This window comes from Columba livia, chromosome 5 (assembly GCF_036013475.1).
Source record: "Columba livia isolate bColLiv1 breed racing homer chromosome 5, bColLiv1.pat.W.v2, whole genome shotgun sequence".
Lineage (NCBI taxonomy): Eukaryota > Metazoa > Chordata > Aves > Columbiformes > Columbidae > Columba > Columba livia.
Genome location: NC_088606.1, coordinates 53,807,820 through 53,831,618, shown reverse-complemented (window position 1 = coordinate 53,831,618; position 23,799 = coordinate 53,807,820). Strand labels below are relative to the sequence as shown.

Sequence of the window (23,799 nt, the reverse complement as noted above, 5' to 3'; positions counted from 1 at the left end):
TTTTACTACATGAAGTCCCACCCAGCTTATAAATATGAAGTTGAATCTCTTCAGATCCAATGATAATATTAAAAGCCCTAAGTGAAACACTCAGCTTTGCACCACACTGCCAACTGCATTGGGACCAAGAAACTGTTTTGGAAGCTGTCTCTGCTGAGGCAGCCTACAGAAGCATGTGGAGCAGGACAGCATGATGCTGCTGAGAGGCAACATGCGCAGCACCCTGCATCCCTACGGCACTCCCTGCTGGGAGATGCGCTGTACCACGAAGCCTCTTTTGCAGACAGTGCGGTGTTTAACCACCACGCTGGTCGGTATGAGCTCCACCCCACCTCCTGTGCCGCTCTGGCATGTAGTGTTTTCTGCCAGCCAGGGAGCACAAAAAATGCAGCTTTTCCCCTAGCATTTTCCAATGGAAAAATGCAACATACATCAAGGCTTCTTACGGGACCATAAGGAATACTCCACTGTGACCATGACCTGATGGTAGAATACAAAATAATCTGGATTTCTAACAGCAGGGGCTTGAATTTCTGAGTTTGCAGCTTTCATTGGTCGTAACAAAGGCTGGTTTCATTGAAATGTTAGTTTTTCCAGTTCAGGAAACTGAAATGTCTTCCAAATCTCAGAAGTAAAGTGAATGTACAGTTAAGTACAGTGTAGAGTCTTGCATCTGGGCAGGAACAACCCCAGGCTCCAGTGTAAGTTGGGGAATGACCTATTAGAGAGCAGTGTAGGGGAAAGGGACCTGGGGGTCCTGGTGGACAGCAGGATGACCATGAGCCAGCACTGTGCCCTTGTGGCCAGGAAGGCCAATGGCATCCTGGGGTGTATTAGAAGGGGGGTGGTTAGTAGGTCGAGAGAGGTTCTCCTGCCCCTCTACTCTGCCCTGGTGAGACCCCATCTGGAATATTGTGTCCAGTTCTGGGCCCCTCAGTTCCAGAAGGACAGGGAACTGCTGGAGAGGGTCCAGCGTAGGGCAACGAAGATGATTAAGGGAGTGGAGCATCTCCCGTATGAAGAAAGGCTGAGGAAGCTGGGGCTCTTTAGCTTGGAGAAGAGGAGACTGAGGGGTGACCTTATTAATGTTTACAAATATATAAAGGGTGAGTGTCACAAGGATGGAGCCAGGCTCTTCTTGGTGACAACCAAGGGTAGGACAAGGGGTAATGGGTTCAAACTGGAACACAAGAGGTTCCACTTAAATTTGAGAAGAAACTTCTTCTCAGTGACGGTATCAGAGCACTGGAACAGGTTGCCCAGGGGGGTTGTGGAGTCTCCTACTCTGGAGACATTCAAAATCCGCTTGGACATCTTCCTGTGTAACCTCATGTAGGTGTTCCTGCTCCAGCAGGGGGATTGGACTAGATGATCTTTTGAGGTCCCTTCCAATCCCTGACATCCTGTGATTCTGTGATTAAGCTGACACTGCGTAAGCCAGGTCTCTTTGTAAAGAAAGCACACTGTACACAGTTCTGTAGAGGAAGAAAATATGCAACAAATTTTATTCAGCGTAAGTCCACCAGCACAAAGGTTACAGGAGATAGAAAGTGCATTAATAAAAGCTAGTCTTTACCAAAAAGAAAATATATTATTGATTCAAAATATCTTACACTTGAATGATGTAATAACTTATTCTGGGCACCTACTGATTAAGAGAAACACCAAGAGAATGGCTGCTTCATAAGGAAAACTAACTTCCCAGTTCAAGTCTGAGAACTTAGTAGAGATCACTGAGTCCAGCAGTCTTCCTTGCTTTCTGCATTAATGCTCTGAGCTGGAACTGCTTGCGAGACAGAAGACGTACATGCTGCAGAAAGAAAAGATAAGAACAGCTGGCTATTGGGAAAATTTCAATATAACCTGATTATATTGCAATACACATCTTCGAAGCAAGACACAGATCATGATCCAAACAAGATGTTAGGTTTTTGGAAACACTAAATGCATTAGTCTACTAAATAACATCTTGGCTTAAAATGACTTGCAGATGGCTACCAAATGTAATCACTCTAATATATTTTTTTTTGTGATTTTAATTATTAACTGCACATACTCCTATCAAAGAGAAACGTAGTAATATGTATTCCAAGATGAAGTTAGATTAATGCAGTTCCCATGGGGCAGAGAATGTTCTTTTAGCAGTAGATAAACAGAACTAGCCAGCTACATAAGAAGGAAATAATGTATCCCTACATAGTGCATTGTACGCTGGATGTTAAAAGCAAAGCGTAAGTGGTAATTTGGGGGGAACCTCAACTGTTAGAAAAAGGAAGGACTGGTAACTCCTGTTACCTAGTGGCCCAGGTACAGACTATTAACACATCTGCACACTAACCTTCCAGATTTGATGGCAACAGTACTTATTCTGACATACATATTTTGTGTAGTTTTATTCCATATTTCAAAATAACAACAGATCTGTTTTTATTTGGTGTGCCATCACCATGCACATAAGGTTCAAAATAAAGGAAGGTTATTAAACCAAACATTATGAAAACTTTCAGCATTAAGGACAGCAAAGAAAGAGAACAAATTGTCTACGAAGGTCTCTGCTAGAGATGCAAAACTAGCTAGTTTTTTTATTTTCTAGGCATCCACAGACTGCAAATCCAATGGAAAGCTTATGTTGACACTGTTACACCTGTCTAACAATAAATGACTTCATATCTATAATGCTAATAAAATCGGTCTTTTATCTTAATTCTGAAATTTGTCTTTTAAAACTTCCAGGATCCTCTTCAGCAAAGAAATCACATTAATAAGCTGAACAAAAGAGTTTGAAGTATTTAAACACATTTAAAATGCACTTCTTAAAAACACCCCAAGAAACTTACCTTCAAAAAGACATCTAGATCTATCACTCCACGTCTTAATGCTTCCCCAAGGTAGAAGATGGTGTCTTCAATTGCATTTTCCTCTGCATATAAGTTCAGGATCTGCTTGTAAAGTGGTGCTGTAGGAATAATAACTTCATCTATGTCATTATTTTCTGACTGATTTTCCATTTTCTCTAGGGCAGAACTGAGCTCTTCATCCTTCTTTTTGAGAAGTTCAATGTTCTTGTCAACTTCAGCCTAAAAGCAATTCAGATGTTTATTTATTTCTTAGGTCCCAAGAACCAAATGTCTTCTTGTGATACAACTGTTAAGATGAAAGATTTTTAGACATGCCAGTTGGTCCTTCGCTACTCATCTCTAGTATGATTTTTACAAGGAAAGAGCTACCAATCTATAGATTTTGGTTTCTTTCATTTTGAAAAAGAAAAGGCTGTTTTAGACAATGTCAATCCATTACCAATTTTAACTGTAGAGAAGGCATGCTAACAGTCTTCAAGTATTTTGAAGGTGTCGCATAAGGAAAAATAACCATTTAAACTAGCTAAAGATAATAAAGGCAAAGCTAAAACAATTACTATCTTTGGAAAATGTGTCTTTTGGAGTAAGTTCCTATACAAGTTTGCTGAGCATGGATCACATAAATACTTAACTGTATTGCCAGGGAACAAAATATGCTGACTTTACCCATTAGTGTTCTCTATAATTCAACTGCATCTGTAAGAGAAGTACCTCCTTTTGCTACTTTTGAATTTGTCTCGTGATACTTTTGATATCCCACAGCTAACACACTGGAAGATACCGCACATCATCGTGTTTTTCCTCATATCACTCAAATCCATATAGACCATTATCACATTCCACTCTGTCCCCACTGTCTTTTTCCCAGACATCTGCAGTTCTACTGAAGTCCTTGTTTTTCCAAGACAGGAAAGACTAGAATTACACACTACATTTACAGTGAACACATCATAGACTTACAGGGTGCCATATCTTCCCTGTTCTCTAGTCTTTATTAATAATTCCTAATATTTATTTAAAACCATATCTGAGCACTGAGCTCATTTCAGAAACTGCTCATCAATCCCAAAATATTACTCCCAAGCAGTTATGCAAGGAGCAGATGGACTAAGCAAAAGATGTCAGGCCTTAATGGAAAATTGTAGGAATTTCTGAGCATACTGAGTAGGAGAGACTCTTGTCTGGGAAAGAAAAAGTCTGCAGGCTATACAAGGAGGCTGTGACTAAAATCAGTGTCCCTGCACTAAGACACCGAAATGTTCTCCAGTGCTGCTGTTACACATCATTAGCCAGAAACTGAGACACAATTATGAAATAATCTCACACCACTGACATCTTTCACAGGGGGGATGACGAAAAAAATAACACTGTTCCTCTACCACTGAATAATGACATTCATAAGATACATACAGGACAGGGCATCTTATGGTCATTGCTATTTCTGACTTGCTTCAGCCTGAACACATGTGCCTTAATTTGGAAAGAGAATATATATTTAAAAATAATAACGAATTAACCGCATGCTTCTGTTCAGTGCTACGAATACTCGGATACAGAGCAGTGTTTCATCTCAGCTTACCACTTCTTGATCCAGGCGAGTTACCATCTCTTCCAGTTTCTGGTGTCCCTTCTTCAGGTCCTCCTCTGTCCGTTTCAAGGCATTGAGTTCAGCTTGTGCACGATCCATTTCTTCCTTCATCCGCCATCTCAGTTTATCACTGACTGCCGAAATAAGGGAAGCTCGAATGGTATCCTCACTGATAGTTCCATCTCTACTGGGTCCTGCACAAGAAAATTCACAAGCACAACATTAAGTCTGCTCTGCACTGGCTGCAGGATAAGGCCAGTTTGAAAACAGAGTGGCTAATTTGCTGTGTGTACTTTAGCAATACAAGACAGTAAAATAAACTGTTTTCTATAATAATTTTCAGAAGCGGCGAAGAGACCACAGTGAGATAAAACACATTAAGATGTACATAAGTAAATTGCAGTACAAATCCATTAATTCACTTTACTATTCCCATATCTGCAAGTTTCCTTTAATTAAAATATGGGCTGGCCATTTCCCCCAAAGTCTACAAATCTTGTTTGTCTGAGTCTTTAAAACAATAATAAATTTCTGGTAAACTCTGTGGGAATGAATGGATACACGTATTGAACTGCAATTAATGCAACAGCTGTCTTGAGACAGTGAATTTGCCTATAGGTACTGTCTATCTTGAGGCTTGCCAACTACTGTTTTCTCCTATTGTTGTGGTTTTTTGTTTTTTTTTTTTTTGGAGGGGCAGTCTTTGTTTTAGATTAATAAAAATAAACAAACACTAAGCTAACAAAAATAATTTCAATGAAAAATGGCTTAACTGTTGCCTTTTATATTTACGGAGATCTAAACACAGGGTCTGGTTAAGTGACAATTTACCAGAGCGTATCAAGTGATTAAAAAGCTAAAATATGATCTAGACTTTCCAATTGGTTTCACAATGATGATCATTCAGCTATCCTAGGGCAGGTATGGGAGGGCAGTGAAACAATCAACACTAATACAGAACATTCATACTGAGCTAATCTTACTTTAACAAGGAACATTTATTAAAAGATTATAAGGCAGAGAGAGAAATGTTAATCAATTGTATTAGTGTACAGTTTATAGATATGCACTAGCAGATTAAAATCAGATGGCAGGCTTAGGTACATGTTCAGTGTTGCACTGGGCCTACCGTTTCTTTTTTTAAACTCCTGTGGGATGGTACCGTAATTGGAGCAGGGTGGGGGGGAGTGTGGTTCATAAAATTAGTTAATGGCACCCATGAAGAACCTGTAAAAATTCTCTCTGGATAATATACTTCCTTAATGTTAGTTGAATAAAGAGTATTAGTGAAGCATACAGAGATTCTGTGGAATTATTTTTACAATTTGATTCTAAAAAAGCAAACGTAGCTATTTTAGGTAAGCATAAGACAAAGATGACAACATACAATCTTATTGCAAGTACACTAATTTGCCAGCTTCACTTGGTCCATCATGCCCACAAACTCAGGGTAGTGATTTAGTAGTTGCGAAACAAACTACTAACCAATACTGTTCTAGTATGATATCACTAGTCTCTATAAATGATTGACATTACAATTAATCAGCAACTGAGGCTGCTATGTAACTGAGTTAAAACAACTGAGGTTACTACCTTTTTTTATTGTTTTGATTGCTAGATACAACTTGTAATTTCAGTTTATTAAATATTTTGATGCAGCAATACTAGAAAATACAATAGAATAAATTATCTGATATATTTCATTAGTCCTTCTCCCTCTGAAGCACTAGAGGTTTTCACATTTAAGCATGAATATTTTTATTGCTTTCACAAATCATCCTTTCAATGAGATTACCTAATTTCAAGAGTCTGTCACTAACAGCTTTTAAATAGAAAGGTAAATCCTCCATGTCTGTGACAGAAGTGGTGTGTACCTGCAGCCCAGGACACTTGGATTGCTCTGGAGAATGTCAAGAGGCTACAGGTTGCAGAATTGTATCTGTATTTATCACAGACCACTCCAACCATTTTTCTGTGAGAAAAACTGGAGTGTCACAATCTCCCCGTACTTGTGCTCCAGACCTTCTAGATCAAGTGAAACTGCAATTGGATTGTAACAATTACTAATAAAGCAAGAATTATATCTGGTTTTGTGCTTAAACATTCTAACTTCTATGGATGAAAAGTAGAGATTTGAAGTTCTGTAAGTGGGAAGAAAATTTCCAAAAAGAATTTTTACCATAGACACCATTATCAAAACCCTGAAGTTGTTACGACGTTACGTACATCAGATTTGCCAGGACCCCAGACCTCAAAAAATTACAAAGTGAAAAAATATCCATCCAGGCTCCTGCGAATCTCACAGAGCTAAAGAAAACCCCATTAGTGTACTTTTGTTTTTCCTTCCCAAAGGTTCAGAAAAGTGTCTCAAGCCAGCTGAAAGCCAATCAACGTCTTCACCTTCCTTAACAACCACAGGACTCAGAAAAAGCAAACAAGCAACTCAAACCATTACATTAATTTTCCCATTTAAACACAGTAGTTCAGAGTCTGCTATTTTCAGAGTAAATTACACTAAGACAAAGAGTAATAAATGTATTTTTGAATACGTTATTGATAGTACTCAATAACTAAACTACTATTAGCCCGAAATAAGATCACAATAATTTTACTACAGTTATTCAGAAAACAGATGGACTGCAATTTCAGCATTACTGTGTTCTTGGGGTAGACTGGATATCTTCCTGATCATCAGCAACAATCCAGAACACAGTTTAAAAATCTAAACTCTGCCTTTAGAAAAAAAGAAATTTAAAAAAATGAGCAATTTTCTGTTAGGGTCTCATAATATTTTTTTTCAACAACAACAACAACATCTATTTGGAGTGCCTGTTGGTATTGTTATACTAACAAATGCAAACTGTTGGTGACAAGACTGCACACTTCAGAATCCTTAAAAAATCCAGAGGATTTTTTTGACTTATGCTGCTAACAGAACAAGACTGCATAAACTCATCTGCCTTTTCCTGTCCTATTCCTACCCACAAAACCTACACCAAGCCAGATATCTGGAAAAGTAAAGCTATGCAAATGACATGAGATGAACTACAGGAAGGTGCACATCATGCTTACTAACCCACCAAATTCTTCTAAAATTAAGAAAACATCAGACTTTATTACTAATGTGAGCACTTTACGTACATACAAATGGCACCACAATGTGAGTAATTTTTTTTAAAATAAACCAATTACTATTGGGAAAAAAAGATATTAAATTTTTAATCAACTGGTGCAAAGAAAATATAAATGTCCCAATACCTGATCTGATTTACAGTTCTGGCTTAAGCAATGCACCCTGTTGCCAGTCAACAAGATAATTTTCAGTATTTGGTTAACTACCTATTAGAATTAGCAACAGAAGATGTCAAATGGCACTATACACACAAACACGGGAATTCATCATTGCTGCTGCTTATGAAGAGGAGAAAAGAACAGTACTTTCTACAATGAGAAGTAAAACTTAAACCAAGTCAGTCAAACTATCTGGGACAGAGTTTATTCACTGTTTAGGACTTCCTGTGTGAGGCAGACAATTGTAAGTTGTAAATACACAAGTTCGAAATCAAAACAGTCCAATTTCACTTCAAGAATAGTATTAGCACGATTTCAGTTACTGTTTACATAGTAGACCATATTCTCTAATGCAAAATCAGAACAAGTCATCAGTTCTATTTTTTTTCTTCCCCTGATATCCCTCACTCTGGAAGATTTTACACAAGGTTCACTTCAACAGTGAAGTAGGATAGAGAAAAAAAAAAATCACAATGCACCTAACACAATGAAAGTTGAAATAGAAGTGCCAAAAGATAGGTAAGAGGTCTTTGAACATATAAAAAGATCATTTCAATACAGGTCAGTTAGATTTTATGTATCTTCTTAAAGAGCATGAACCCTTAGCATTTTCTGTCACTTCCATAATTAGCCCAGCTTGGGGAAGATTTTACGGCACACAGCCATTAAATCCACAGAGCACTGAAACCCTTAACCTTTAGCAGGCAGAGTCTGGTTTCAGAAGTGACCTTACAGAATCATCGAACTAGTAACTGCATTGGAAAAGTAATTAATGGCAGATGATTGAACAGAAAAAGCCTGAAGGACTATTTGAAAAAACAGCTGTTTTTAAAAACAGCTATTTTTAAAAACTTAAGCTACTCTGAGTATTTTCATTTGATCCAAACTAAGCTCAATACAGGAAACACCCCACCACCATCCACACAAAACTCTAAATTTGTAGCACCTGATATGCTCCCAAATAAACTATCACAATAAAGCATCACCAGACAATCTGTACTGGAAATAAACATTTGCAGTTGAAAGAAAGAAACACAATACTGTACAAAACCAAACAGTACTGTAAATACAGCAGATGATTAAAGAGACGTGTTTTCACTTCATTTGGCACAAGACATAAACCGTGTGTAACAGGTGTAAGACTTTTACCTAGCTGCATCAAATGAATCCATCTAATGCTAAATTGCCAGTACAAAATTTGGCATTACAACATGGTATCAGACAATCCAGAGTGGCTGGAGAGCACTCAGACAGAAAGGGACCTGGGGGTTCTAATTGACAGGAAGCTCAACGTGAGCCAACAGTGTGCCCAGGTGGCCAAGAAGGCCAACGGTATCCTGTCCTGTATCAAAAATAGCGTGGTCAGCAGGACAAGGGAAGTGATCCTTCCCCTGTACTCTGCACTGGTGAGGCCACACCTGGAGTATTGTGTTCAGATCTGGGCCCCTCAGTTCAGGAAAGACATTGAAGTGCTGGAGCGGGTCCAGAGAAGAGCAACACGACTGGTGAAGGGACTTGAACATAAGACCTATGGGGAGAGGCTGAGGGAGCTGGGCTTGTTTAGTCTGGAGAAGAGGAGGCTTAGAGGTGACCTCATCACTCTCTATAACTACCTGAAGGGAAGTTATAGCCAGGTGTGGATTGGTCTCTTCTCCCAGGCAGTTAGCAATAGGACAAGGGGGCATGGGCTTAAACTCTGCCAGGGGAAATTTAGGCTGGATATTAGAAAGAAATTCTTTACAGAGAGAGTGATCAGGCATTGGAATGGCCTGCTCAGGGAGGTGGTGGACTCACCATCCCTGGAGGTTTTTAAACTGAGACTGGACATGGCACTTAGTGCCATGATCTAGTAAACGGACTAGAGTTGGACCAAGGGTTGGACTCAATGATCTCTGAGGTCTTTTCCAACCCAGTCGATTCTGTGATTCTGTTAATCTAACTCAGGACTTGAAGAGCATTCCATGATATTTGGCAGATATTTCACCTCTGTTCACCTTCACTGGGGATGAAAATCAAGGAAAGAAATGAAATAGGACACATCTATATTTTAAACAACCTCTCTACTACATAAAAGCAAAATGGATCTGTTTGAGAAAGATGCTGCAGAAAGCCGATGTTCCCTAGAAATGTTCTTATCAGCTCCCCGCATGACAGCCACTGGAGACCATCAGTTCTCAAGGACTCAAGACAGTGGCCTTCTTGCAGTACGTGTGGTAGACGCAGACACACGTCACCTCAGAGTGGAGATGACCACTGAAACAGCCAACAACTTTCAGAAAAGACTCTTCTAATTCAAAAGACTGAAAGAATGTGTATGCAAAGGATGGGATCAGGCACACGGAGAATACAATTTATTGTTGTTTTTGAGTACTGTAACAACAAAAGAACTCATCAAATATTCTAAGAGTAAAGTAGAAACATCTACCTTCCTCTGCCAAGCTGTAAACTTGCTCTGTCTCCACTTGTGTGAATGAAAATTTCCAAATATGCTCAGCTCTGGACGGAAGAGTACGTATAAATAACTGTGAGATTACACATTACATGAAAAACCTCTGAATGCACTTTTAAAGTATTGTGCAAGAGACTACAAATGATTGATACTCTTAATGAGGTCACAAAAGTGTCTACATCCTTATCATCTAACTGCTCCAAAAGGACTGTCATTCCATTGGAAAGTTACTGCACCAGCACTAGGTGACCTTCATCACTGGTTCCCAACCTGTTACATGTATCCTAAAAGGGAGGTGCCGAGCGAAAACCGAGCTCGTGTATTTTGCCAGCACAGGGCCACGGAGCAGCAGACACTGAAAAATACACATTAATACCCTAGATCTTGCTGCTGAAGGGAAGAAAGGAGTATCAGGTAGGGACCACTAAGAAGCAACAGTGAAGAGGCTGGAGAAGAAACTCAGTAAAAAGGAACGTCATTCCAAATGCATTGGAAACCTCTGCTTTAGATAGCTATGACTTTTGGAGTAAAGAAAGTATAAATAAAGAGTAAGTAAAGTGAATCCAGTAGATGATTAAATAAGGAGAAAAGCATTTTTATAAACCACAAACAGAGCAATACAGAAAATCAAAAGTCACATACAGTTAAAGGGTGAGAAAAAAGAACAACTTGCAATAGTTACATATTCACCGAGTGCACACAATGCATTGCACAAACACAGGAATTCATCAAGTTCCTGACTAAACAAAATATAAAGTGAAGGACATAAAATGTATTTTGTTCTTACTTTTAAAACTGAAGATCAATACTTTGGAAGGTCAAATTAAGAACACTACATTTTTCCTTTTTCAGTTTTCTTTCCTTACATATCAGCTATAGAGGGATGGAAGCTTCACTTTTCAGAGAAATCCTTTCAAATCTACTCACCAACAGTAGTCACAGGAGGCTGAGAAGGGTAGAACTGGACACTAGTGGTTGCTGGAAATGGAACACCACCCGGGTAAGGATAGTTTGGGAAACTGCTTAGACAAAGAAAGGTATACTCATGTTATGCAAATATTAGTAAAATATCATTCGTATAGATTAACTTTATGTCACCATGTTAAACATTTGTTTACATAACGAAACGTTTAAATTGCAGGCCAAGTTATACCTTTTCTCTTTTCCTGTTCACATTAACATCTTTCACAATTTGTATTTCTGGTATGATCTAAGAAGATACCATTTTATCTGAAACCCTATCTTGTTATTACCTGGTCAAGCATTTGGATCATTCCAAATGCTCTTCAATCTCTTCCTCTTGCCGTGCAATTTCTAACTTGCCATACAAAACCACAAAAGTATCCAAAAGCAATTATTCTACCTACAAACGCACAAACGGCAATTACAATTTAATAATTTTTAATGAGAATAGTTAACAATATGATGGCTGAACCACTTTATGTAGTCCTAAAAATGTTGTGCAAAATATGGCTGCAAGATGAAACTCCTCCAGAAATTCTCAGCCCTGCTCTGAATAACAAATGAAAGCAAAAGTATTCACTTGTTCACGGAAAAAAACAGCAAGATGACATGTAACATGATGGTCTACAATAGCTTTCTAAAATACATTTAGTATCAGCTAAAACAAGGACTCAAATTAGTCAGTACTAGACTGACAAATACCTGCATATAGCAGAGTATTAACTATGGCTGTAAGTAAACAAAATGGCCCAAGAAGAACATGTAAAATATGAAATAAGCATATTCTGTGCCTCTTAGATAACGGCAAATTCTTAAGTCTTAAAATCTTTCTGTTCATTCATAAATTATATTATTTTTAAAATAGTTATTCTATCATTCATTTTTGTACAAACATTAGGAGCACTTTATTTAAACATATTTAGGAGGAAAACACTTGCCATAAGAACTTAAGTGAACATAAGAACATTTTTCACTTCTTAAAACATACCCCTCCACCTTTCTAATGCTTACAGGGTTTACACTTTTTTCTTTTTAAAAATAAATATGTTACATACTACAGCAAATCCTCACATGCTCCTAACATGAAATCACAACAAAAGGATATTAATAATAAAAATAATCAATTATGATGGGAAAAAAATGTAGGTACACACTAGGAGGCAGCAATCAGCATCTTACTACTTGCTAAGACAGAACTGCAAGTCTTCTGGAAAAGCTTTATTCCAAGCTATTATATAATACACTTTAAAAAACAGTCTTTAGATTAATAAAAAGCTTTTAAAATAATTTTGTGCCTTTCAAATTCTCTTATGAGTTCTCTGAATCAAATCCACATTTATGTTGGAGTCAAGGTTTGTATTAATCCAGCAATTGTTTTGTTCAACGTTTTGAGTTGCTAATTACCCCAAACAATACTAACAACACTAACAAAAAACCTGAAGTTGTAGGGTATAAATCTTATAAAAACTAATTTGATACATAAGTGAAGCAAGATAACATCTGTGAGTTAGGTAATAATTTTCAAAATACATCTGTCACTCAAGTATATTGTATTTGAAGCAAGCAACACTAAGAAAGCTAAAGCTTTCTCAAACTTTCTTTTGGCTTGAAAAGCATTCAGTCCTCACTTAAAAAAATGCTAACACGAAAATTATACAACAAATATACCTTAGGAAAATAAACCTACGACTAGACACTGTTCAGTGAAACTGTCTATTATGTAAACCATGACGGTTTAAATGGGTTCTTACCTCGGGTTAGAGGTGCTGCCTGCTGGGTAGGGAGATATTCCACCTGGAATGCCCGGCACATAGGAAGCTAAATAAAATAATGATTTTGTGTATTTTTACTTTTCAGTTCAATATACATTAATATCACAATAGTGAGCTGTACTTATGCTGTAGTTAGATGCTTTTCAAAATCTTGTTGAACAACAACAACAGTGTAACACAATGAAACAATAAGATAAGTCATTCTATGGCCAAACCCCTCAACACCACGTACCCTGCACCCTCCACCACCATCTCTCACAGCACCCCCAGATGTTTCCAAAGCCGCTCCTGTGCAGCTTGGCAAGTGGGACACATGCAGATGTTTGCTGGGAGCAATCTCTGTGCCAACCGACCGAGGCAGCTGCTTCCCCTTGAAACACCTGAAGGACTAAACCGCAGCAGACCTTCCCTCCATGCACTGACCAGTTAGAATTGCCTTTCTGTATCCAAACACATTTTCACAATAACGCAGGCAAATTTTGCACTTCTGAAGATTCTACCTCTACCTATCAACTTCAGTTAAAATATTTTTAAGAGTATTTTGTTCGGAGGAAGAGTACAAGAACTGTAATTGAAGCCAATTACACACTCCTTAGAACAATGGGACAGAACACCTTTCATTGCGTATTTATTTTTTTTCTTAATCATTAAACTGACCGCTGCATGGATAAAAATGGATATAGATTTAAAAATCCGCAACAAGTAGTTACAGTAAGTAAAATGTGAATACATTAAAAAGAGTATCTGCAGTTAGGGAAATAAAAAAAACAGTAGTGTTATTAAAAATTACACACCTGGAGAGCTGTCTCTGTTTTTATATAATAGCTGAAAAAAGAAAATACCCCTTCCAATGAACCCATTGTTCTCTACTCACTAAATAACGAGTGTATAACTTAAGTACCTTCAGAGTAGCCAGATTACACAACAGTTGATTAGCTGTTTAACAACCCAATCATGTTCTTATCCAGTAATTCCTGCCATTTAGAAGTTATACTTTGAGAATTTTTACCAGCACATATAAACGCCTACAGCTTTAACAATCCTAAGAATTTTAAGTTTCTTCTTGGAAATCTCACAATTCTACTATAAAAATTATGGTTTGGATATATTTATTCCACATTTCTTGTAATTTGAAGAATATTACATCAAATAGCTTTTCTTTTTTTAAAGAGAAGAGCTATTTTCATCCCTGAATGCTTCCAAATGACTCAATATTTTAAAAAGGGCTTCATTTCTTCTTAAACACTGTATCTAGTCCTTAAAAAACCCAAACCTAGATGTCTGTAAAATAAGGAAAACCTGGCTACACTATTAAAACTAAGTAGTTATTAACAATGTGAGAATCCTGAAACGTTTCCACTAAAATTAGTTCAGCTATGCTAGCACTGAGTAATCAAGCGCATTTCAATCGCTCATCCTTTCTTAAAGCACAATATAGGTCACAATCTCTACTAAAACTACACTTGTACTGACACCTGCTGTTCTTGAAAATCAGAACAGTAGAATCACCTGGTGCTCTCATAGGTGGGCAGGCACTGGACAAGTCCCAAACACTCACCTTTAGCCAACTATCTCTACCGGTCTCATTTATGTTTGCTACCCCTCATCTCACACATTAGGAAGCTTAAATTTTGCTAAAAATGGTTTCAGTTGGAAGTCATAATGAATAGTACTTTAGCTTTTCAGATGTAACGCTATGTGCATTGCAATAGAAAATAGACACAGCCTTAAAAATCCAGCAAAAATATATAACCTCAAATACACTTACTCTATCACTAAATTAACGTAGTACTGTTACAATATCATTAAGCAACCTGCAGCTGATATGCTCTCCATCCCCTTCTGCCTCAGTCTTTGCCTTGAGTAGGTCTCCTCTACTGTTTTGTTTTGTTTTTCCACCCAATGCAGAGTCTCCTTTTGGAAGAACCTCTAGGATTTTCTGTTTCCCACTTCCCCTTTTTCCCCCACCCACCTGTCCCCAGTCTTTAAAATAAGATACCTCCAGAAGTTTAAATAAGACTTCAAAAAGTCTTGAGAATTTTTGCAAGAAAATGAGAATGAATAGTATGTCAGCGTACTAAATCAACAAAGAAGAATGAAAGATCACAAGGCTGCTTTGTTTTTTTTTAATATTCATCCAGCAATTATTCAAAAATTAAAAACCAAAACAGGAGTGTAGGCATAGAAAGCACAAGCACTATGCTTTTGCTTATGAAATCAATGGTCGCAGGAAATTTAACAGATGGACTTGTATTATCAGAATAAAAAAAAAATACAAGCTACAAAGACAATTATCTGAATATTATTTTAAGGTTATCTCTGAATGTTGACAATGGTGATAGGTTACTTGTTGTTTTGAGGGGCTTGGGGGGGTGGTTTGTTTATTTAATTTTGTTGGTGGTAGTTTGGGAGGGGTGGGTTCACCCCCCTCCTTTTTTTTTCTAAATACAAACTTGATTCTTCCCTTCCTTCCAAAATTCAAAGAAACACACACATTTCTTCCAACATAGCTCAAAAGGTCAAGCACAGCACCGGTGAATTCATTAGCCAACCATATAGAAAATCATTCTAGACTAGAACACATCATTTGTTCACAAACTATGACGAGCAACAAAATGCTTTGGAATATTACTATGATTATTTATAGACATTAGTAGCCACGACCACTTACTAGTTGGTGGGCCTGTTGCCTGGTATGGTGGGTAACTTGATGAAGCTGTAGGCCGAGAAAAGACTGGAGGTTCCTCACCAAACACAACAATCATGACCTGGATCAGTTCTAGCAAGTCTGACTGGGGCTGTGAGGGAAAGCAAATGGCAAGTTGTTGGTATTGTTATCAGACAGTTAACTGACTACAGTAACAAAATGGTACCGATGGTACCATCAGTCCTGATATATTTACATACATATATACATATTTAACTCCCTTTATCGATTTCTTTACAGATTCGAAAACCAGCCAGCTGGTATTCAAACTGGTACACCAAAATACAGCTACAGTAGTGTTTACAACCAGAATAAACTGGGTAATACATGGTTCTGTATCCACTGCATGGCAATAAATGACTGAAGGTGACTGTGCAATGATGGATTATAACGACTTTTTAAAAGCCTAAATCCACTCTCCAACACAAAAGTACAGATCACTAAGTTTTCAGACATTTCAATTTCATACAGCATACAGCTTTTGCTCAGGTTCAGAATAGCTCAAAAGAAAAAGTACTCTAACCCGCTAAGGAATGACACAAACCTCCTTCAAGTATAGCTAAACTAGGCTTCTCAGCTTATAACTACATGTAATATAGGCATGATTTCATTTCACCAAAATAAGGACAAGCATAATGAACACAGCACCAGATTAAATATTCCATTTCCAAATTTTCTTAGCTCTATAATCCACTTACTTATTTTTACCAGCCTCTCAAATTGAATGAATTCGTATCACCTGTATCTTAGATGAACCTCTTGCCTGTGGAAAACCTGCATCCTGATCTGGGCACTCATCTTCCACTGTTAGCATGCAAGTGCTGAACTACCACCTATACTTAATTAACGTACCATTCTTCTGACCTTGTCAGCACAGTCTGTCATCTTTACAAGTCCGTACTTTGGTCAAAACTTCTATGAGGCCTGCACTGCTAAGTGCTTTTATTTATTGGTAAAGCAAATATATCCATGTACTCGAAGCTCCAGTAATGCCTACATAAAGAAGTCCAAGTGCTCATACAAATCCACTTTAATCACAGAGAATAATTTCAGCCCAGAGGTGTTTAACAGAATTTTTAATTTCCTTTCCATAAATATTCGTGTCTCACAGATCTCCACATCAGTGTCCTGCCAGGGAAGGACGCCTATGCTGCACTGTTTAACCACACAAACTGTACATTAAAGATGCATTTGACTAGGCAACAGAATGCAACATCGTAAACTCAAAGATATCACAAATAAGAAGCAGTTGTTTCCATTTAAAAATGGTTTAAGATCTCAAATAAAGAGGATTATGCTTTTTGTAAAAAACGATAGAACTTTCTAAAGGAATTTATAACAGAGCAATACTTACATATTTCCACTCATGCAGATAAGGAAGGTATATCTTTCCGTTTGCATCAACATGCTTCCCAGTTTTTATTGTCATAGAGCTAGTGGGTTTAACAAAACAAATCGGGGGGTTGAAAGGGTAGGTGTCCAGCAGCCACAAACAAATTGGGATATTGTATGTGTTACCTAGAAAAGATATGTTGAAAGATTTTAAAAGTTACTCCAACTATCTGTCCTCTTCTATCCAGATTTATAAAAAACTCCTAAACCCTGTAAACTCAACTGCAGAGTCAGCAACTGAAATCTACTAATAACATTCAACGAAGAGCTCACAACATGGCTATGAACTCAACATTTTTCAGAACAATTTGACTTACAATTACCATTTACCGCTAATACATTATCTCATTTGTTCTACAATGTTCTACTAGACACTAATCTGAATTATCATTAGCTGCAGCAATAAACAGTTTGCAACCCTCATCCATTTGAGAAGCTTGAAAAATGTGCAGTACTGAAGGAAAAGAGATGTTACAGAGATGTGCAAGACTGAAGAAGCCATATTCAACATTAACATTTTATTCCACAGCAGAAATATGGAACAATTTCTTTGAAACATTTCACTTTGGACAAGTAAAGGATTTCAAGAAAATAGTGATCATCCAAGTAGTGAAACTGAACTAGGACAAATCTTAACTTTTCATGTAATTTGGGAAAATACTGGTGGTGATGATAATAATAATAATAATAAATGTATACCTCTGTAAGGCACAGGAATGGTTCCACTGAGGCTCATCAACTCCCTAGCTGTGCCATCGTTAAAAACTGAAAGGGAACAAACAGTATTTTAAAAACAAACATATTTGCTGCGTTCATCTCTGTTCAGGTTATACCCCATCTATTTATTAGCATACGTTTTCAGATATTATACATATATAAACTCAGCTTGAAAGGTTCTGCTCTTGCACATTCATGGACTAGCAAATGACTAGAGTCAGGTAACTTCTTACGACTACAGTAGACTAACTTCTTATGAATATCATATTTTGTCACACTACCTTCTCTGCAAATAAAACTGTTTCCTCATTCAGAGACCAAGTAAAACATGCTGGAACCAAACAAACTGCAAATTGTACGAAGTGCTACAAAGATAATCTGAACTCAAACTTAATTTAAAAAACAACTGTTGCTTTAGGATTACAAAGAATACCTTATGCTTTCTCCAAACAAAAAGGTCAGCAAGGACACTGAAAATCACTGGGCCATTTGTATTTATTACCTAATCAATAAAAGGTAATTTAACAAAAAAATAATATACTGAAGAGGAAGAAATGCGTAGCACTTGACTCACTGCCACATCTTAGTTCACAAACTGCACAGGAACCCTGACCTCAATTTACTGACTTGCTGTATTTAGTTTTCCCATCGTTTCAATCCAACAGATTATATGTAGCTGAATAAATCAACTTCTGGCAATAAAGCTTTTTTTTTTTTTTCTTAATTTCACCTGAAAGTTTCTGGTCATACTTCAAATGTAGCTTATTGTGTACAACTCTTTTGGGTGTAAATGTTCTGCAAAGGCAAGTAGAACATATTGGGACTTCAATGGGTGTATATATTTCATTATTGATAAAACTTGAAAATTATCTCAACAGCAAAGTAACCATTTTCTTCTTGCTTATTTCACTTTTTCAAATAGTATCAATTATCTGCAAGTGGTTTTGTGCTCAGCCTTTCCAAGGCAGTAAGACAAATGGGCTTCTTGCTACAGCTCAGAGCTATCTGGAATTCTGATCACTATCGTTATGCAAACTTGCTATTCCAACCACAGTCCTTTCACTATTGTTTTTGGTTCTCTAGTCACTGCATGAATATTTATTTCTGTTACAGCTGCTGCCTTGCAGCTATTGAAGCTAAAATTACTTTAGCTTGTACTTGTCTATGTCCCTTCTTAATACTTCTCAGTCCAGATGTACAATTCAGAAAGCAGAAGACTATAGAGCCTCTGATGATGTATTAGTAATATGAATTAGCTCACAAAGGAATCTCACAGGTGACAGTTAAAGAAAGGTGATCAGAAGGAGGATGATTTCAGCAGCTATGCTGGCTCACTGTGTCTTATGAAGCCATGCCCTCAGCCTCTGGAGCTGACACTCAATAACATCTTCATTTAACGCACTCCACAGCCTTCAAAATAGCTAACAAACAGTGATTGTCATAATTAATTTACATTACAAAACCCCTCATACCAATTTGCTCTACACGTGACCATGTCTTCTTCATACTCTCAAGGTCTGTCAAAATTACTTTTAATGAAGCATTTGTTCATTGATTTACAGTTCTTTCTAAATAGAACTCTAAAAATATCTTCATGTGACAGCAAAGCTAAATTTGTAAGATATCAGCAATCTCAGGACACCAACTGATATGACATCACTGAGTGATTAAATAAAAGTTAAGCTGTGAAAAATGCAACACTTCTTGGCATGTTAGATAGACTCAGTAATATAGAAAGGTTATTTTAGAAAATAACTGTCTGTGTTTCTAAGGAAGTATTGATGTCAAACATCAACAAGAGAAACTCAGATTATGTCTCCTAGTTTTAGTCTCCTTTTTCCTGACAAAAACTATCAAATATATAAAAACCATCAACAATTCAGTAAAAAAAAAATTCTCATGCACAGACTAACCATACGAATCCATGACAGGTTTGAGGTCCTTGTACTGAGTAATAACACTGGTCGTCTCCTGTACAGTTAGGTCTCTATACTTATACTGGAAAACAAAAGAGAAAGAATTATTTTAGAGACTAAATTTTTAGTGTCAGTAAATTTGGTTTTATTTTACCCAATGGACTGCATTTATTAGAGTTTACATTGATATACGGCCATTCTTCTCCACTCTTATTTTGGAATAAGAACTTAGTTCTCCATATTATTTGACTGAATGCTGCCTATATAAGTTACCAAACTTTAACAAGGTGTTAAGATGCTTTTAATCTTAAATAAGGGACCATACGTCAAGTGATTTAGGGAAAACTATTGCCTTTTCATTCACACTCCACTATAACCAACAGTACCTAAGAAATATATGTGGATCTTAAAAATGCATCTCCAAACAAATATAATGATATTTTGAACATTCCTGACACACAACTACCTAGGATCTGAGCCTCATAGGTATCTTTCATGGCACTTTTCAAAGCATCACAGTATTTATCGATCATTGATCAGCATTTTAATGTATTTTACCAACTAGAAAGCAGACATTTCAAGGCATGACATTATTAGTAATAAAAGGAAGGAGGTAAAACCAGTATTATCAGGAGGAGCAGGGAGTAACTTGGAACACAAATCTGTAAAACACTACTATTGAATTGAACAGTCTCAGAACTGTATTCCACAGACAACAAAGGAGATGATTCCTGGGCAACAGAGAGCCAGATCACGTGTGGCACACTTCTCTAACCTCATAGCCATTCCTCCTGATAACTACTATTAAAAAGAAAACTAATAATGTCTCCTGACAATATTTTCATTGTAACAAAAATCTAAATAAAAATTACACTCTTCAGATATCTTAAGTAACATAAAGAGACAGCATCCTTTCATTCAACCATGGTAGGAGGAAAAAAAGGCCCAACATAATGAAATGGCTGATACCCAAAGCACACAGATGTTAGAAACATCTGAACAAATTAATTCAGACATTATCTGAGAGCAAAGCATGGTGCCACGGGTAAAGATCACCTTTGCTCCAACCAACACTCATGAGCTGTGAAGCTTAGAAACTAATTCTTCTTCTTCCTATCTACAGAGATTTACAAGGATGGTATTCCTGCGCATGATAACTCTTATTTAATGAGTAATGATGAACACACCATGCCACTTCCCATAATGCCACCTTGGTCAACAAAAAGCACCTGCACTTTGGAGGATGCTGTGACTTATCTTCCTGAAATGACCAAGGGCAAACCAGCCACACAGTCAGGTGTCAAAACACGGGTCTGTGGGAAAGCAAAGCAGCCCCTCCACTAGGGGCACGAGCAGAGAGGCCGCTCAGCTGGAGGGTCAGGGCAGCCCCTGGACGCTGTCTGGATGGGAGGGCTGCAGTAAAGCATCTCAGCCTCCTCTGGGAAGCGGGTGCAGGATTTGGAGCATGTAGGAGGGACAGAGGAGAGACAACTTTGCTACCATTTGGGTACATTCCTCCCTCCTTCCCCAACACCTAGCGGAAGCGACAAACAGGTAACAGGCATTGGTACATCACAGAGACAGAGGTCTGTGGAATTTGGGCTAGGCCACCCAGGGACTGGCAGTAAAATACCCACATTGCTGAATGTGTTACCACAGCATGAATGACAGCATGTTCCCAGCTACTTTAAAAAGTATGAGGGGGTCTTTTTATAGGAGGCTACCTTATGGTACAGGATATAGACTCAAGAAGAACAGCATCATCATTATTAACAAAAAGAACTGGCTTCCACTAACAGAAGCTCCTCACAAGCATAAGGATTCAGAGTTGGGATTTAACTTTGCTTTTGGCCCAAGAGTCTCAAGTCAGTTTAGTCGAGGAATATATAAACCAAAGCCCAACTGCTCATCACACCTTCTGGGAGTCTGATACACAGTGGCTGACAGGGCTGAGAAAACCTAGATTTGGTATCAGTTTATTTTCAGGTCCAACACCTGAAAATTAAAAAAATACTTTCATGTCTCTTAAAACTAAGAAAAAGAGTACTGCTGCAAATAGTTTTTACACTGAGTGATGAATACTTGCTCAGTGGAGGTAAGCTTGTAAGATTCCAGCTACTGCCACAAGCAAAATTAAGTGCTACATCAGCTATTAATTTCAGTACTTAGATCCAGATAGCTACTGAAGACCAAAGTTCTCTATATTAAAATTACATATTAGTTTTTTTTCCTTATGAGAATGATGGCTTTTCTAAAATATTTCTTATTTAAATCACAAAGTATACTCTTCTGTGCTTATCTATCTGTTCCATTCTGAGTCATATTAGAATATTACAAGACAACCTTTTCCTGTGTTCATAGAGTAATTAGTTGAGCATTTCCAAGAAGTGTCAAAACCTTACTGGAAAACATAAGATCCTAGTGGTTTTTACAAAGGTAACTAAAACTTACTAATTTGAATTTTTAATTTCCAAACTTTTTTTTTCCTCCTCCATTGTGGGATGGCAAATGTATCCTCCTCATTTTACATATCAGGAAACAGATCACAAAGAGATCAAGCTTTTCAAGATCAGTCAGCAGGTAAATACCTGAAGTTAAATTAAGTGCTTACGTTCACCCAAATTATGGCTTAAATCTTTTGTCATCTCACACACTGAACTATCCAATATGGGAAATATCACTAAGCTTCCCTCTATAGAACAGAAAGTTTAACTATTTTTGAAAAATAAATACAGAGTCGTGAAACAGCAACTTCACTTTTCATCAGCTGTTAAGTACATTCCACTTTGAACTTACCTACAGAAAGTCAGATGGCATTTTGGGTACAAACTAGGCAAGCACAGGGGAAGGAGGACACAGGACTACTGTAAACCGTGTTTCTTCTGTGGCATGGCAATAATTCATTTAAAGAAAACAGGAGTATACAAATATATACATGATCTCATTTGCCAATACAGAGGTAGCATTCAGCCCTCATCTTCAAGCTAATAAAGAAATTTGTCAATGATTCCATGCAGGTGAAAGACCCTTTAATAATATTTCTTCAATTCTGATCAGATCATCCCCTATTTTATTTCATTTTAAAATTGTGCAAATATGATGATTAAATGTTGTTAATTAACCCAAACAGAACCATAACTCCCCCAAAGTATTCAGCCCTAGGAGTTTCATTCCAAGCTGCTGGACAAAGCCCAGTTTTCCCCTGAAGAGTGGCACAACCACACATGATTAATGGTTTACCTTCCAAGAGATTTTCTCATTTCCTTAAACAAGGATGACAAAAGACCCACCCTTAACGCGGTCAATGAAGTGGAGCTTGCCTTCCACCTTCAGATAACCAGTGACTGCAAAAGACACCGTACAGCCCACCAGCCCACACTGCAGCTCTGATCCACTTCCACGCTCGACAGCCTCAGCTGGGCAACCGGTTTATTCAGTTTTTACCAGCATATCTGAACCCAAACCGAAAGTTTAGCAGGACTACGAATAAGGAAATATTTCAGGTTTGGTGCAGCATTCTTTCCTTCACAAACTAACTCAATTTACAGTGTCTGGCCGCACACAGCCGTTCTGTCACAGCTTCGCCCAGCGGCCAACAAGACCACTCCGGAGCCCCGCAGGCTACAGCCCGGGACAAAGCCTCGGGCTGGCGGCCCGTGCCCGCCCGTCAGGAGGGAGATAGGAAGGGGGAACCGACGCCTCCCGGGGCAGCACCCAGGCTGCAGGACACACAGGCCCCGTTCCGCCCCTCGCCTGCCAGGCCGCGGGCAGGACCCCGCTCCCCGCCACCAGACCCTCGCTGAGGCTGCACCGACTCGGCCGAGGGCGGCCAGCAGGTAGGGGAAGGGACCGCCATTACCTTGGCGAGCATTTTCTTGAGCTGGCTCTCGGTGACCGCCATGGCGGCCCCTCCTCCCCCAGCCGCCGCTCCCGCTGCCGCCGCGCACCGGCCCGGCCCCCTCCCGCCCCTGGGTAAACACAGGAAGCGGCCCCGCGCGCCCGCTTCCGGCAGCAGCTCCCGCTTCCGTCCGACCGTGACGACACTTCCCTCCCGTGGCGGCGGGGCCGGCGCGGCCAGCCGGGCGCAGCGCGCTGCCCTGCGGCGTTCGGCGGGGCCTAGTGCTGGGAGCCCGGGGCTGAGCCCCG

General features: G+C 38.5%; 2 protein-coding genes across 4 annotated transcripts in view; both read right to left on the bottom strand.

Annotated features, from left to right (window-relative positions):
• Nucleotides 1–1,473: 1,473 nt before the first annotated feature.
• TSG101 (tumor susceptibility 101) lies at nt 1,474–23,668 on the bottom strand. 2 transcript variants are annotated; one of them, XM_065065233.1, is made up of 10 exons: nt 23,513–23,668; nt 19,651–19,735; nt 17,720–17,785; nt 16,983–17,146; nt 15,593–15,719; nt 12,901–12,967; nt 11,114–11,205; nt 4,438–4,640; nt 2,838–3,077; nt 1,474–1,810 (listed from the first exon to the last, which is right to left on the bottom strand). In XM_065065233.1, exons 1-10 carry the CDS (start codon nt 23,552–23,554, stop codon nt 1,721–1,723), a joined length of 1,176 nt encoding a protein of 391 aa, XP_064921305.1. In that variant the 5' UTR covers nt 23,555–23,668; the 3' UTR covers nt 1,474–1,720. The 2 variants fall into 2 exon arrangements, with proteins under 2 accessions (XP_064921305.1, XP_064921304.1); XM_065065232.1 differs by having other exon boundaries at nt 11,114–11,208; nt 23,513–23,665.
• Nucleotides 1,474–23,799, bottom strand: part of UEVLD (UEV and lactate/malate dehyrogenase domains) — a 37,546-nt gene continuing 15,220 nt past the window's right edge. For both annotated transcript variants that reach the window (XM_065065227.1, XM_065065229.1), the window contains exons 13-21: nt 19,651–19,735; nt 17,720–17,785; nt 16,983–17,146; nt 15,593–15,719; nt 12,901–12,967; nt 11,114–11,205; nt 4,438–4,640; nt 2,838–3,077; nt 1,474–1,810 (exon numbers count right to left, since the gene is read on the bottom strand). In XM_065065227.1, the coding sequence (XP_064921299.1) occupies nt 19,717–19,735 (19 nt within the window). In that variant the 3' untranslated portion in view covers nt 1,474–1,810; nt 2,838–3,077; nt 4,438–4,640; ... (4 more) ...; nt 17,720–17,785; nt 19,651–19,716. The remainder of the gene's footprint in view (nt 1,811–2,837; nt 3,078–4,437; nt 4,641–11,113; nt 11,206–12,900; nt 12,968–15,592; nt 15,720–16,982; nt 17,147–17,719; nt 17,786–19,650; nt 19,736–23,799) is intronic.